Raw genomic sequence first — 14,254 nt, 5'->3', positions numbered from 1 at the left:
GGCTGATTCAATTATGCCTGCAACTTGATAGCCTTAGGGGTCTCAATGAAGCGATCAAAAGTGCGGGCATGTTCTTCATCTTCCACATTGTACACAATGCTATTTTTCCATCGCTGAAACTCGAATGCCGTGATTTCGGGGTACTTTGCCGGCTCCTGGGCGACAAACTTGGGCAGTGGGCCAACCGATGTATTGCGCTCAGCTTTGAAGAGATAAGCCATCGACATCCGGGGTGGAATCACCAAGCCGCTCTCCCCCTTCATTGATTCGGGAGTAGTGACCTGATGGATACCTCCAGTGATCTTTCCATTGGTCCAACGCGTCAGCGTATCGCCAACATTGACAATCATCTCAGTCGTATCAGTCGGGGGGAGGGGAACGAAAGTGTTACTGGTCCGGTCCTCAATTTCTAGGCCACCAGTGCTGTCTTGGAAAAGCAATGTGATGGGACCGAAATCGGTATGTGGTGCAATCCGGCTTGTGCTGCCAGACTTCATCTCGTCGACGGGAATTGTGGGATAGTGAGTGAGTCGGAGATCTGTGGCGCTGGGAACGCAGCGTGCCACCAAAGACCCATCATCGATACCCCAAGCGACCTCGAGAGCCTTCATCAGAGTCAGGCAAACGCTGTCACACTTGCGGTAAAACTCCTCCATGAAGTCTTGGAAGCCTGATAGCTCAGGCTCCTGGGGCCATTTGTTTGGGTACTCTGTGTCGTATTCAGGGCCCTGGTCGAAATGTTCCTGGATTATCATGATTAGTCAAGATCGTGGGCACTTCCAATACTACGTTTTCTTTCACGAACCTTTGAATCCTTCATGATCCTGACCTGTGCATCATGGTGAAGCTTTCCAACCTCCTCAACCCGCCATGGTGTGTAGCCACGCATGGGCCTAGGGCCTGTTTCGTTTGGAATTTTGTTCTTCACATCCAATGGCTGATCAAAAAATTTCTTGCCCTGGAGATAGTTAGTCGTTGTGCCAATCACAGATCTATTGAAGGACACCTCACCCAGTTGAACAACTCGGTAAGCTCTTTTGTGTTGAATGCATGGGCTTTGAGCTTTGCAAATCCAGTTCTTTCAAAGCTATCTAGCAGTTCATGAGAGAATGTCTCGCGCTGCTCTTTGGTGCCCGAGATATAATGACTGTAGTTGAGGGTTGGAACGGCCATGGTGAAGTATTGTGATGAGATATCTGCGTTGGTGTTGGTGATCGATGTTTTCAAAATCAAATCTTGATGCTATGTGACAGTCCGGACATTTCTTGAGGCTTTATATATCCATTCTGCCAGACTTGATGTTTGTGTTGATTGCACTTCTTTGCCCAGACCTGAATTCTCCAAGAGGCTTACTATTGTGGTAATAGATCTCGTTCTGCATATTCTGTAGGTCAATACGGCAGCTCATGGTGACCTGTCGCATTGACCTCCCATGAGCAAATAATCTAGAGGGCTATAACCAAGTTCTTCAGCGAGGAAGTAACGAAGAACGTGTTGTCCATTGGCCACTTTTGGTTCATTCGACAATCGCAGGATTGATCGGCCCTAGATCTGGATTATTCAGAGGTTTCATACAACGTGGCAATAGATCCCGTTCTGCAAATCGTCTTAGCTAACACGGCAACCCATAGTGACAAGTTGCATTGACCTCCCATAGAGAAATAATTCTACTTGGTTGTAAGCAAGTCGTTGGTGAGGAAGTAATAGAAGACTTGTTGTCGATTGGTCACTTTTTGTACATCCCACGCTTGTAGGATTGATCGGCATAACCTAGATAATGCTGAAGACATGCTGATCATCGTTTATTCGGAGTACATAATGCTGTGCTTCACCCCAATTAGTCACTATAAGGTCAGTGCACTGCTTCTGGTTACTTGATATTTTCGGTATTTGGCCCAATATCCGGAACAATCCTGCCTAGACTTGGTTTCATATGCGTGTAAGATTTGCTCTGATATTTTACTACAAGTATACCGACATCGCTTGGATTTGATTGGTCAATATCAATTTACGGAATTTACATTGATTGGGCAATTCTAGTACATATTAATGTACGTACTTTTGATATTTTTAAGTGTTCAAACGATATACGAAGGCCTGATATAACACATGATGTAATGTATGAAAACCTTGAAATTTTAGTTTCGACACGGCTCTCTCCGTCTTGGAATGGATTTACCGCGAAGTAACCAATGAAATGTCTCTATAAATTGAATGATTCAAGAATAACCCGTGTGAAGAAACTCAAATTTATATTTGGTAACTTGCAAAATGTTTACTTGAATATCACTTGTAGGTCCTGGCGTTCATGGCTTAATAGCGCAAAGAAACTTGAAAAGATGGCAAATCCGGGGGAAAGATCATGACTAGAGAGAGAGATATTCAAGCGAAAGGCCCTGCGAACAGGATGGTCTCGGGCAGCCATACCTCCCACAATGCATGGATGTACTGGAAATTTCCAACTCAAATGAGAAATTATTCTGTGCTTTGTCTTCTAAAGTATGGACAACCTGATTGAGGCAAAATAGACGGTTACTTATGTTCATAGGGTATTAAGCCCCTACCAAATTTACACCCTGGAAATTTTGGGAATCTTCAGTAGAATTCCCCCTGGGTACCGAGTAGTTGAATTTTGGCCCCGTCTCATTCTTGTGTACTTCAATTCATTGGCCTCTTGTGATGTCTGAGGAATATGACATCAGCCAAAAATACATCACAAAACCAAACAAACATAATACATTATAGATCAGAGCGAAGTATTTTGAACTAAATCAAAGGAGGAACTGTCAAACCTATAGTGGCGGAGTATTACCGAACACGCTTCCCATCATCCTGAAATGATATTAGCAACATGTCAACTTGAATTACATGGACAAACTCACACATTAGGATACCGCGATCCAGGGATCTCAGTCCGTTCGATCAACGCCCGGATCTTATGCAGCTCAATATCCGTCAAATGAAGAGAGATGGAATTGGTATTCTCATCAAGATTCTTGATCGACTTTGTGCCGGGAATAGGAATGATGTCAGAGCCCTGAGCAAGAAGCCATGCAATGGCAACTTGGGCTGGAGTGCTACCATGATCGTTGGCAACATCTCTCAACCCCTGAACTAGTTCGAGGATCTTTGGGAAATGTTCCGGTGCATACTTGGGGAGCATGCGGCGGAAATCATTTTCAGGAATATCGGAGAACGATTGGATCTGGCCAGTCAAGATACCTCGGCCAACAGGACTATAGGCAACGACAGAGATACCAAGTTCACGGCAGGTGGTCAAAATATCGGCGGTGGGTGATTCAATGTCCAAAGCGAATGGACTGTATTCCACTTGGTATGCGGCAATAGGGTGAACAGCATGGGCACGGCGCAGAGTTGCAGCAGAACATTCAGATAATCCAAGATAGTTGATCTTGCCTTGCCTGATAATGTATCGGTGACTTGAGTCTCTTCATATGAGGGGATATGACTCACTTCTTCAGCTCAACCATAGCCTCAATGGTCTTTTCAATAGGTGTTACGCCATCAACTCGATGGCAGTAGTAAAGATCAATTTTCTCAACCCCCAGCTTCTTCAGACTTTTCTCACAAGCAGCCTTGACATACTCGGGGTCAGAGCGGAGTGTCTGAATACCCGTGGCGGTATCAAATTGGATCGCAAACTTTGTGGCCAAAAAGATATCCTTGCGATTTCCTGATTTCTTCACCCACTCCCCTACTGCATCTTCACTGTCAAAGTACAGGTCGGCTGTATCCCAGAATCGCGCACCGATCGCATGGGCATGCTCAAGGAAAGCTACCTTGTCTTCGAGAGAACCGGCGTCTCCATAGATACTGCCGAGGCTCATAAGCCCGAGACCAACTGCAGGAACTTGAGGGCCATTACGGCCAAGAGGTCGAGTGGGAAGAGACATGGCTGGGATGGTATCAAATAGAATCCGAAGAACAAGATGTAAACAGTAGAAATAGAATCTTGGGAATTGTGAAGACAAAAACATCGGTACTAACAGGACTATTTATATCATGAAGAATCCATTCTCCTCAATGCTAGCACCGAATATCTTAACTCCATCCGAGTCCATTACAAGGTGCGTCATTCATTAACATTCAAGTCGATATCTACCTGGCACCCACGATCTATGGGTCTTCAATAACCAGCCAATTAAAATGCTTCAAAAGCGAGCTGGCCAATCAGATCCTGTCGCAGTTAGAGGTTAACTCCGAAAATCTGCCAAGTACGCCAAGGACCTCGGAATCCATTTTATGTATTCTCGGCGTGAGAGTTATGTTCACTTGTTCCTCCACTGCTAATATGCACGGGCACGTCCCATTATCCCGCAAAAAGGCCAAAACAGGGTGCAAGACATGCAAGTAAGTATTTTTCCATCCACATTCTAGCACTCTCTAACTAGATCAAGAATTCGCCGGGTCAAATGTGACGAAGGCCGACCAGCTTGTCGACGCTGTGTATCAACCGGCCGTGTCTGCGATGGCTATGGCATCTGGGGGGAGGCGGAAGTCCCTACGGTCAGCCAAATGGCAACCGTGATCTATCAACCTATTGCACACCGGTTCCAGTCGGCAACCTCAGCCACGAGGAACAACTGTGCTTCGACTGGCTAATCAAACGAACTGCAAAGAAGTTCGCCGGTTTATTTCCATCTGACTTCTGGGAGACATTGATCTTCCAAGCTAGTGCACAGGAACCTGCTGTGCGCCACGCTGTCATTGCCGTGTCATCCACGCATCGGTTCCAGCACCAATCTACCACCACGCTGACTAAATACGACGAAGAATGTTTCACTCTTCGGCAATATAACAAAGCAATTCAGCACCTACGCACTAATGTAACCAACAATAGGTACTCTCTCCGAGTAGCGTTGATTACATGCATGCTCTTTATTACCCTAGAATACATGCGTGGGCAGTATCAGATGGCAGGTGCGCATCTCCAGTATGGCATGAAGCTCCTCTCCGACATATCCGCACCACGTCCTCCGTCATCCATGATGCCTACCACTCTGTCTCCCGATGAAGACTTTGCCTACAATGCCCTAGTCGACGCCTATGTCCGACTGGGCATTCAAGCGGCCATGTTCGGCCATGTGGCTTCACACATGTATATTGTAACAAAAGACCCGCTATCTACCCGTCTCCCTTATACATTCAGCTCGCTTCTAGAAGCAAGACGCAGTCTAGATGACCTTCTGAACAGAATCCACTGTCTAGAAAAGCATTACCGCGACCACCACGCACCCCAGGCACCAACCAACAAGCAACAAATGCTCAACACCCAAAGCAGAATTCTTGCAGACCTATCTCGCTGGGGCAAAACATACACCGTCACAGTCGCACGCCTCAGAACCAGCAAGATATCAGGGAAGGATCAAATGGGCTACCTCCTTCTACGGGTGTACCACGAAATGGCGGAAATAATGGCCTCAGTCTGCCTTTCACCAGAAGGCACCGAATCCGAGCTTATCTTTGACTCTTATACCGATAACTTCATCAAAATAATGACCAGCTTCCTCGACATATGGAGAATCTGGTCATCAACGGTCTTTCGCAAAGAGGATATCTCGAAGCTAGATAACGCACCCGAAGACCTGAAAGCCATCTTCCAGAACTTCAAGACAATGTCCGACTTGAACGTGATTCTGGAAGCTTCTTTATTAGAACTCCTCGAAAAGGCCCCCACACTCAACCAATACCTGAAGTCACCGGACTGTGTTGCTAACGGGTTCACCGTTGAGATGGGGTACATTCCGCCCATATACTACACGGCCCTTAAATGTCGTGTTCCGCGGCTCCGGCGGCAAGCTGTGAGGGCGTTGAGGGCTGCGCCGCATCGGGAAGGGCTGTGGAACGGTTCGCTTTTGGCAGATGTTTTGGAGGAGATTATTAAGGTTGAAGAGGGGGACTTTTATGCTGATAATATGTCTGTTCATTCTTCGGTAGGGCATATTCTGCCCAAGCACGAAGAATTACTTGTGCCGAAGGTGCCAGCCGAGGCGAGGGTCTCGGATGTTAAGATTCTTCTGCCGGACGATATTTCTGGGCATACTTATGTTAGCTATCGGAGGAAGGTTTTAGGTGGTGAGTGGATGACTTTTACGCGGAAGATTAGTGTATAATTGCTAAGGTATACATTGCAATGGTAATGAATGTATGTAACCTGCGCCTAAGGGTGTGATTTATAGGTTGAATGGAAGGTCTGGAGGTATGTGTAGCAGATAGTGGCTTTCTTTCGATTAGGCTGCATTTTCTTTTGAGCATAATTTTCCTTCATTGTTTATTGTACAATTTTATATCACAGCCGTGTAAACGGCCATGGGTCGTGATTTCGTAAGATGCTTTCCATTATCCATAACACCCGACAGGCCTTGTTGCCTGATCTTCCAATTTCGTAATGATGGAAGTCCTATGCCTTGCATAACTATGTTACTTCCCTCCTACCTTTTGACTCCGCAAGAATGCAGCTACCTGCTCATGCCTCGTGACAAAGAACATGCGCTTCCGATCTGACTTCCAAACTAACACGCCAATCTCCGCTGCATATTGGCAAGGAGCCTGATATTCGGTCAAGCTGGTGAAGTCCTTGAACAAAAAAGCCCGCCGTGGCCCGGAGACGGTCGCGCTCCAGCTGCCACAGTCTGATCTGATCTGTCACTGTAGGCGGGAGGACAGATGCCGGGACACCCTTGCCATTGGATTGAGCAGCACTGTGTTTCCGCAACTGTGGGTGTGCGTGCGATAATAGGTATGAGATTATTTGATCGGCAGTGATTCCCATCTCGATGGCTCGGCGGACAGACTGTCTAGTAATTTTGCCGGTGACTAGATTGGGGAAGCGGTATTTGAGGTTTGTGAAAAGGGAGATCAGGGATATTTGTAGGGGTGACGATGTGTAGGCATAGAGTCGGTAGTTGGTTTCGATGATGATGAACCCGGAGCCAGTGCCACCAGACGGCCCTGCTGGGCCAGTGAGAGAACCCGTGACAGGGTTGCTCAGGGCACTCGAGTCGGATGTAAGTGTAGTTGCAAGACGCGTAGGATAAAAGCGCGTCGCGTCGGCGTCTTCCTGGTAAACAATACCAAAATCGGCGAGGTCCGTGAGAGTGCGAAGTTGGTTGGGTGTCATGTGGCTCTTATCGTAAGATGATCCAAGTTCCAGGCTGCTCAGAAGGAACAGGAACGAGAGAACTTCAACGCTATCCATTCCAATGGCCTCGGCGCTCTCGACATAAAGAATCAAGATATGCCAGACTTGTGTGTTCACGTCCTGGAGCACAAATCCGAACCCGTCTTTGGTAATGTCAACACGGTTGCCTCGGATCTCAACTAGGTGTCCCGCTTGGAGAAGCTGTTTGACACCCTTGCTCAAATTAACCGCATCGCGCTGTCCACTCAAGGCACTCGTTCCAACCATGTACCCCATCACACCTTCCCACTGCCGTCGAGCATATTCGTCCAAATCGGCAATCGAAGTCAGGGTATGTTCTGGGGCTTGAGAGAATACACCGAAAGAGTGAGAGTCCTCGGCGCCCATCAGAGCTTGTCGAAGCGAAGCAGCGAATGGGTTGGTGACCATGTACGCACGAACATTTTCACTTGTGAGGGTCGTAGATAGTATGTGAAGTCGACCCAATATTGAAAGCGCATTATCCCGTTCCCTTGTGTGAACATCGTCAGTATTGACTGGGGCGAGGCCTATCAGGTAGGTCACTCACTTCTTGCTCTCTGAATTGACCCAAACTTCCAGATCAGCTGTTGGAAGAGGGTCTTTTAGGTAGAGTAAGGCCATTACAAAGCATTTTGCTATACTCACTGTTAGCACAAAGTGCCCTGCCGTGCGAGTGAGCTCAACATACCTAAATCAGGCAACATGCGCCGGAAGATCGCAAGGGCTGTAGATGGCTGCTGGTATAATTTATAAAAAGTCGTCCCGGGAAGCCCCTCCAGGTACTCCAGGGGACGGGATGTTGCACTTGCCATAGTTAGCTGTGAGAAACCAAGTTCTCAAGCAACTGAAAACAATAAAGTGCCTAGGTGAAGTGGTTGGATGAAATGACGCTTGTACGGTGACCGGAGCGGCCATAAAATGCAGCTCCCGAGATGCTCCCGAATCGCCGGGTCAAGTACGTTGGACTTGTTGGCACTCCCCTATATGATTCCCTCTCCAAGACATTTGTCACATTTGAGATATGGCTTCTCTTAAATTTGTCCGCTCGGTAATTATCAGGGTCTTGATAGTCCGTCTTTCACTTCCTACTAATGCATGTCACTATCTATAGGTGTGGGAGTCCTTCCGAGCTACCTCGGGTCTGGAGCCGCGGTATGAAATGCGTCCCAACTTGCTTCTGTCTCTCAAGCATTAGAGAAAAACTAACATCTCACTTCAATTTGGCTGTAGGCTGCTGAATAATGTAAGCCTGGGTCAGTTATTCTAATATTTACCTTTACGTTTTCACTGATATCTACAATAGCTCCGTGTTACAGCAGCCAGGCCCGGTGTAGTCAACTTTGAGCTGGATATTCAGAAGGAGCATACAGTATGTCTCTTTGAGATCTAAGTGTCTCTAGCGAACATTCTTGGGGGTTTTTTCAAAGACCCAGTTTCGCACATGGAACGTTCTTCTCTAACGTCCGTGTCGTTTAGAATCGCTTGAATATCCTCCATGGAGGCACCATTGCAAGCATGGGTAAGATCCCTGTACGTGGACAAAACCTATATCTTTTGGCTAAAATTTGCTCTAGTGGACCTTGGAGGCTCGTTGGCCGTGGCATCTCGTGGCTTGTTTGCGACAGGTGTCTCGACGGACCTAAATGGTAAGTATATAAGATGGCTATAACATCTGAATTCTCCGTTTCTAATCCAATCCTCTCAAGTCACATACTTGAACTCGGGTGGGAAAATTGGTGACCGCATCTTGGCCGTATGTCTTTCTTCATCTTGCTATATCTCTCTATCCCAATCTTCCCAAACGTGTACTAATTTTCGACATTAGGAGGTGACTTGTGATAAATGTACGTCACCTAATCTCTACACGCCTTTTTTGCTTAATCTGTTGGTCATCATCTGACTAGCCGCGCTTAGTTGGCAAGACCCTTGCTTTCACGAACATCCAGTTCACGAACTCCAGCGGTCATGTCGTTGCCCGTGGAAGCCACACGAAGTGTGTACCCTATCCTGTTACCCAAATTAACTGCTAATGCCGCTTAGATATGTGGCCCAGGCTTGGAAAGACCCAAATAACATCGTGGAAGAAATGAACAAGCACAAGGACCAATGAGGGCGAAAGTGGGTGCTAAGATTGAGGAAATCGAAACGCTTTGGTCGAACAAGTCTCGTATCTACCAGAAGTTATTGAGAATGACAGCTGGAGAAAACTGAAATCAGTCGACACTGCAGCAACAGGTCTGCTCATATCCTCAAATTATACTATACCCTTCTATCTGAGACCAGAATTTTCATGTTCATCTCAACTACCAAATGTTACTATGTAGTAGATAACCCTAGAAATTCTAGAATGAATCGCACATTCAACGCCTCCCAGAGAATGCAAAGAAGCAAAATTTGTGGAGTCTTAACCAAGTCCTTTATTGAGTATTGCTGTGCCATTTTAGCTTGCGGAACATCTCATACAATATCTTCGTCTTCATCATCCACTCCCATAGCCTCATCCTCGTCCAAATAGGCATCTTCGCCAGCCGGCGCCGCGTCCTCGATGGTGATATCTCCATCACCCATAGCCTTAACCTTGGCCTGCGTCATCTCAAACACGTACTGTCCGAGGTGCTCAACGCTCTCCATCGGTGTGCCCTCGATAACGGCGTTCGCTTCCCGCGACGACGGGAACATCTCGCCAGGCGCGAGCATGAGCTTATCCGGTCGTTGCAGAAGAAGATCGAATGCGGGCTTGAGTTCGTAGCACGACTCAAAGACTTCCCGTCGGCCGAGAATATACAAGCCCAGTCGTGCGCGGGAGAGAGCTACAGTCAGGCGGCGGACGTCGCGCAGGTATCCAACGCTGCGGGTTCGGGTCAAAGAAAGGATTACGTCTTGAAAACTGTTAGCTATTGCAACGTTTTGTGCTGCATAAACACGCTTTGGGAGGGAGTCAACTCACAATCATTCTGTTCTCCCTGGTAACGATCCACCGTTGTCACAATCTTGGGCATTCCAAACATGGGGTTCTTGCCACAGCGGTGACTCAATACATCCCGAATCAAAGCCGTCTGCCCAGCATATGTAGCTAAGATCGAGATTTGAGACGCAGGGTAGCCCAGAAGTCGCATGTACTGATAAATGGCCACTGCGTACTCCGCTTCACCCAAATTCTGAATAAAGTGAGGTGTCGGCTCTCGCTCTCCAGAACCCTGGTAGTCTGGGACATTGATGAACTGGTAGTCGAATTGGAAACCGGCATTGGCCTGCTGGTACTCGGGGGCAGTTTCGACCACTGGAAGGTCTCCGAGTTCTTTATACCGCCAGCGGAAGAGCTCTGCAATGCTAGGTCGTGCACGTCCCTGCTTGTCCAAGTTGATGACCGGAACACCCAGTCGTGCCAGTCGCAAGAAGAGACTTTGCTCAAAGTGGGCATATTGACGGAAAGCCATGTTCTGAATGATGGGTGAGTTCTGGTAGTGATCACCACAAAGAACAACACGCTTGAGAGGAAGTTCACCGTCCTTCATGTTTTGCAGAGCGTTGGGGATGAAACTCTCAACTTCAGTAATCTGCGCGGCTTCTTCCATGACCACGTTGTCGTAGTGGAAACCTAGGTCGGCAATTTCTTGCCGACGCATAGCTGCGTGGGTCGAGGTCATCGCGATGATCCGGGCCTCTTTCACGAGGAGATAATTCGCTTTATCGCGAGGTTGTCTTAAGATCTCGAATGGCCGGATGTCTTCCAACTCAGTGAAGATTCGAGCAATGTGACGCTGGCAACCTGCAGCAGTGTCGATGATCACCTCCTTCGCGGCTTCAGCCTCGAATAGGGGCTGGGGGGCATTTGCAAAGTATGAGTGGAACGGGAAGGATGCGACAATCTCTTCATTTGATGTTCCTTCAGAATTGGCTCGATCCCAGAATTTGGCCCACGCTGGCTGCACGTAAACTGTATTGAAGTAGCCTGCGGTCTCGCATGAATTTCCATGCGCACCCTCGACTCCAATCGATGCTGCCAAGCGCATCACTTCTGACAAATAGTAATTGCGATTGTCAAGGAAGGATTCAACTCGTCCATACTTGCTGTAGTTGGAATCAGTATCCAATTCTTCCTCGCCGTGACCCAATCGCAATAAGTGCCGTTCATCAATATCTAGGGCAATGATTTTTTGAAATAATTGATTGAGGGCTTGGTTGCTGTGTGCAATGAGTAGCGTCCGTTCATTAGGGAAGTTGTGATAGATGTTGTTGATGATCTGCGTGGTGACATCAGTCTTTCCAGTACCAGGGGGTCCCACAATGACGGTGAGTCCCGGCTGCGTTCCAGATGCGATGGCTTCCACTTGAGCGGGAGTGAAACGGATTTTGTTCAATTTGGGAGCGTCGACGGGGTAGGGGCCAGGGTTTGGCGGCTTGTATGTGGAAACACGCATACTGCTAGGCGTCAACTCTGCCTCTGCAGCTTGTTCCCTACGTCGCTTCTTTGGCGCGTGAGGATCTGCTGCAGGCTCTTGATTGACGTATTCAATAACGTAGGGGGTCCAAAGCTGGCGTTCTCGGCCCCTGAAGGTTCAATTCCCGGGAAACTTTCCACTAAATGAGACCAATCCAAAAATGTGTCTCGGAAGTCGACAGACCTCAGTCTATTTGGCAGTTGCGTGTATCGAGCGCTGGCGGGATCTCCATAGCCCAGGAAGATGTCCTGGAGCCAGGAAGGTAGCGTCATATCAGAAACAATAAGCTTTTGCATCGTCTGGAGAATTGATTTAAAGTTATTCTCTCTGCCCTTTCTCCGTGCAATCACGTTGATAAGGGGGTAAATCTCCGGTTTGCCGTGGGCCTGCTGGTCCTTGTCGGCTTTAAATGCAGCCGCATCTAGGTTGACGATCAATCTCCTTGATCGTGCCCTGGACTGAGAGCCATTTGCCTGGCCAGGGTACTGTCGCAATGCGCGGCCTTGCTCGTCAAGGACCTGTACGATCTCTGCCGTTCGAAGATGGGTCATCCGAGGGGCTTCAGATGCGCCTTGTTCCGACTGCGACGAGCTGGGCTGGACCGCCAAAAGATAAACAACGTCATCTGGACGGAGTGAGTCCCATTCTCTTCTAACATTATCTGCAAGTCTTCCCACCTCGATCGCAATCTCGGCTCGAACAAAAGCCGGGTTTGTGGCTCCGACCTTTGGCGGTGCGACATCAATGATGGCAGGCTTTGAAATTGGAATAGCCATTCGAGAGAACCCCTCAAAGTTGATGCTTCCATCACGTGCTGCCTTTGGTTTCATGCGTTTGACGAGGGACTCCATGTCCTTACGGATTTGGAAGAATGCTTCTGATCGGTACAGGAGGAAGGAGCGCCAAAGGAAATCTCCGAGGCTCAGATACTGGAGATTCAACTTTGGGATTGCCAGAGGCCTCGATCCGTCGTATGTCTCATTCCTCAACAAGGCCGGGTCGTAGAGGGTTTCTTCCGTCGGAAGTGGACTCAGCTTCTCCACAGCTTCTTGGAAGGGTACCTTGCGTTCATAAGAAGACGCCAAAACTTCCAGATAGAACTGACGGTCTGGAGTAACATGTGACGCCTTCGGGTAGCTTGTGCGGAATCCTAGGTGAGAGCAAAGGCTCTGGAGTTCCGACTCGTCTAGAGAAGATAGCTGGCTCTCTAGATCCCCGCGCTGCTCAATTGACCCCATATTGGACAACGCAAGGATCATGAGCTTGTCTTTGAAGAATTTCATTGAGGTTCTTTGCAGCTGGGCCAATTCCCGGCAATGTAGGTCGTAGACTCCCTGCGGAGAAAGAGCCTCGCCAGAGTAATCGTCAATTGCAAATTCGATGAAATGTTTGAGAAGGCCGTGAAAGTCGCGAAGAAGTGCGTTATCAGGCACACGGTAGAGCTGTGAAAGGCGAATAATCGATAAAAGGTTGAGGTCCTTCAACAATGTGTTGACGTAGCGCCTAGTGGGAAGCTGACTTTCAAGATCAACTAAGAGCTCAATAAAACGTTCACAGTATAGCAAGTTATCAGCTTGGTCCTTTTCGGGTCCGTTCAACCTATGAAGGAAATCCAAGAGCAGTGTGTATAGCCATGAACGTTCGAATCGTATCTTTGCTTTCGCCGCTTCATCTCCAGCCTCGTATCGCTTCACAGAGGCTCTCCATGCCTTCTTCAGTGTTGGGGCCTTTGCAATGATACGATCTCGCGTCTCCTCGCTAGCTAAGTTGTGCCAAACCGAGATGGAAACGAGAGGCGCGCATTCTTTGCGGATCAGGATATTCTCAAGCGACTGGAAGGCGCTGATGATAAACGATATGATAGAGAGCCGAGAGCGGGTTAAAAGCGAATGATCAATGCTCATCGAGAGAATACGGTGAAAGAGATTGGAGAAATCATCGGCACGGTCGGAGAAGATATCTGCCATTGTCAGCTTTGCCGCATTATAGATCTCGTCGCATTGACTCACCCCATATCGGCAAGTGCTCGCGATGCTTCACGCTGACAATCAATGCAATCAACAGTACATGATGATTAGATGCATCCTCTGTGTAAGTCGGCCAAAGAAACCTGGAACACAGTTAGCGTTAGCCCTGTAGGCATGACTGGAGAGAACATACTTCTCAAGAATGTTCAAATTCTCTAGAATCAATAGCGAGCGACTGTGGAAGGCCTCTGCTTCCAAAGGATCCCACAATTGCTTTTTGATGACATCTGGTTTGGCCTTACGGACCTTCGTGTTCAGCCAGTGGGCCTTGGCTAGCTGCACCCACGGGCTTTCCTCACGAAAGTCCACCACTGTAGGCCTGGATTCGAGACTCTGCGCCATCGCAGGAGTCAAAAGTTTCCTTAACCTAATAGATTGGGGTTGGTCAAGGAGGGGTGGATTGACGCAGTCGGGAACATCTGAATTGGTGAAGCTGGGGGAGCTTTTTCCAAAAAGTCTTGGCTTTGAGTCCCGCCGAGCCGCAGTCCTCAATCACTCCAGTCACTTTGTTTCCCTCCTTTCTACACCCATCTAAGCTTTCTTCTTTCTCTTGTTATCCGTCTTCGAGGGACGATTGGAGATACGCTTGAGAAGAACTTGAC

General features: G+C 48.1%; 6 protein-coding genes across 6 annotated transcripts; 2 read left to right on the top strand and 4 right to left on the bottom strand.

Moving 5' to 3' along the window:
- Window positions 1-11: 11 nt before the first annotated feature.
- Window positions 12-1,173, bottom strand: N7500_003338 (Oxoglutarate/iron-dependent dioxygenase; the record flags this gene model as incomplete). The annotated part of the gene is made up of 3 exons (XM_056674484.1): window positions 12-743; window positions 806-958; window positions 1,012-1,173. The coding sequence occupies 3 exons, from the start codon at window positions 1,171-1,173 to the stop codon at window positions 12-14; spliced, it is 1,047 nt and encodes a 348-aa protein (XP_056535009.1).
- A 1,619-nt stretch (window positions 1,174-2,792) lies between these two features.
- N7500_003337 (Aldo/keto reductase subgroup) lies at window positions 2,793-3,914 on the bottom strand (the record flags this gene model as incomplete). Its single annotated transcript, XM_056674483.1, has 3 exons — window positions 2,793-2,832; window positions 2,883-3,422; window positions 3,475-3,914. 3 exons carry the CDS (start codon window positions 3,912-3,914, stop codon window positions 2,793-2,795), a joined length of 1,020 nt encoding a protein of 339 aa, XP_056535008.1.
- A 398-nt stretch (window positions 3,915-4,312) lies between these two features.
- On the top strand, window positions 4,313-6,134 carry N7500_003336 (transcriptional regulator family TF; the record flags this gene model as incomplete). The annotated part of the gene is made up of 2 exons (XM_056674482.1): window positions 4,313-4,371; window positions 4,454-6,134. 2 exons carry the CDS (start codon window positions 4,313-4,315, stop codon window positions 6,132-6,134), a joined length of 1,740 nt encoding a protein of 579 aa, XP_056535007.1.
- A 353-nt stretch (window positions 6,135-6,487) lies between these two features.
- N7500_003335 (TFIIH/NER complex subunit TFB2) lies at window positions 6,488-7,995 on the bottom strand (the record flags this gene model as incomplete). Its single annotated transcript, XM_056674481.1, has 3 exons — window positions 6,488-7,673; window positions 7,731-7,818; window positions 7,872-7,995. 3 exons carry the CDS (start codon window positions 7,993-7,995, stop codon window positions 6,488-6,490), a joined length of 1,398 nt encoding a protein of 465 aa, XP_056535006.1.
- A 209-nt stretch (window positions 7,996-8,204) lies between these two features.
- Window positions 8,205-9,293, top strand: N7500_003334 (PaaI family thioesterase; the record flags this gene model as incomplete). The annotated part of the gene is made up of 10 exons (XM_056674480.1): window positions 8,205-8,231; window positions 8,295-8,335; window positions 8,414-8,426; window positions 8,487-8,552; window positions 8,660-8,702; window positions 8,758-8,829; window positions 8,890-8,936; window positions 9,009-9,027; window positions 9,098-9,176; window positions 9,224-9,293. The coding sequence occupies 10 exons, from the start codon at window positions 8,205-8,207 to the stop codon at window positions 9,291-9,293; spliced, it is 477 nt and encodes a 158-aa protein (XP_056535005.1).
- Window positions 9,294-9,640: 347 nt separating this feature from the next.
- N7500_003333 (RNA helicase aquarius) lies at window positions 9,641-13,994 on the bottom strand (the record flags this gene model as incomplete). The annotated part of the gene is made up of 5 exons (XM_056674479.1): window positions 9,641-10,062; window positions 10,131-11,734; window positions 11,809-13,585; window positions 13,635-13,735; window positions 13,786-13,994. The coding sequence occupies 5 exons, from the start codon at window positions 13,992-13,994 to the stop codon at window positions 9,641-9,643; spliced, it is 4,113 nt and encodes a 1,370-aa protein (XP_056535004.1).
- Window positions 13,995-14,254: the final 260 nt, after the last annotated feature.

Source organism: Penicillium coprophilum, assembly GCF_028826855.1.
Source record: "Penicillium coprophilum strain IBT 35676 chromosome Unknown utg000002l_segment0_segment1, whole genome shotgun sequence".
Classification (NCBI taxonomy): domain Eukaryota; kingdom Fungi; phylum Ascomycota; class Eurotiomycetes; order Eurotiales; family Aspergillaceae; genus Penicillium; species Penicillium coprophilum.
This window is presented reverse-complemented; position numbering and strand designations above follow the sequence as displayed.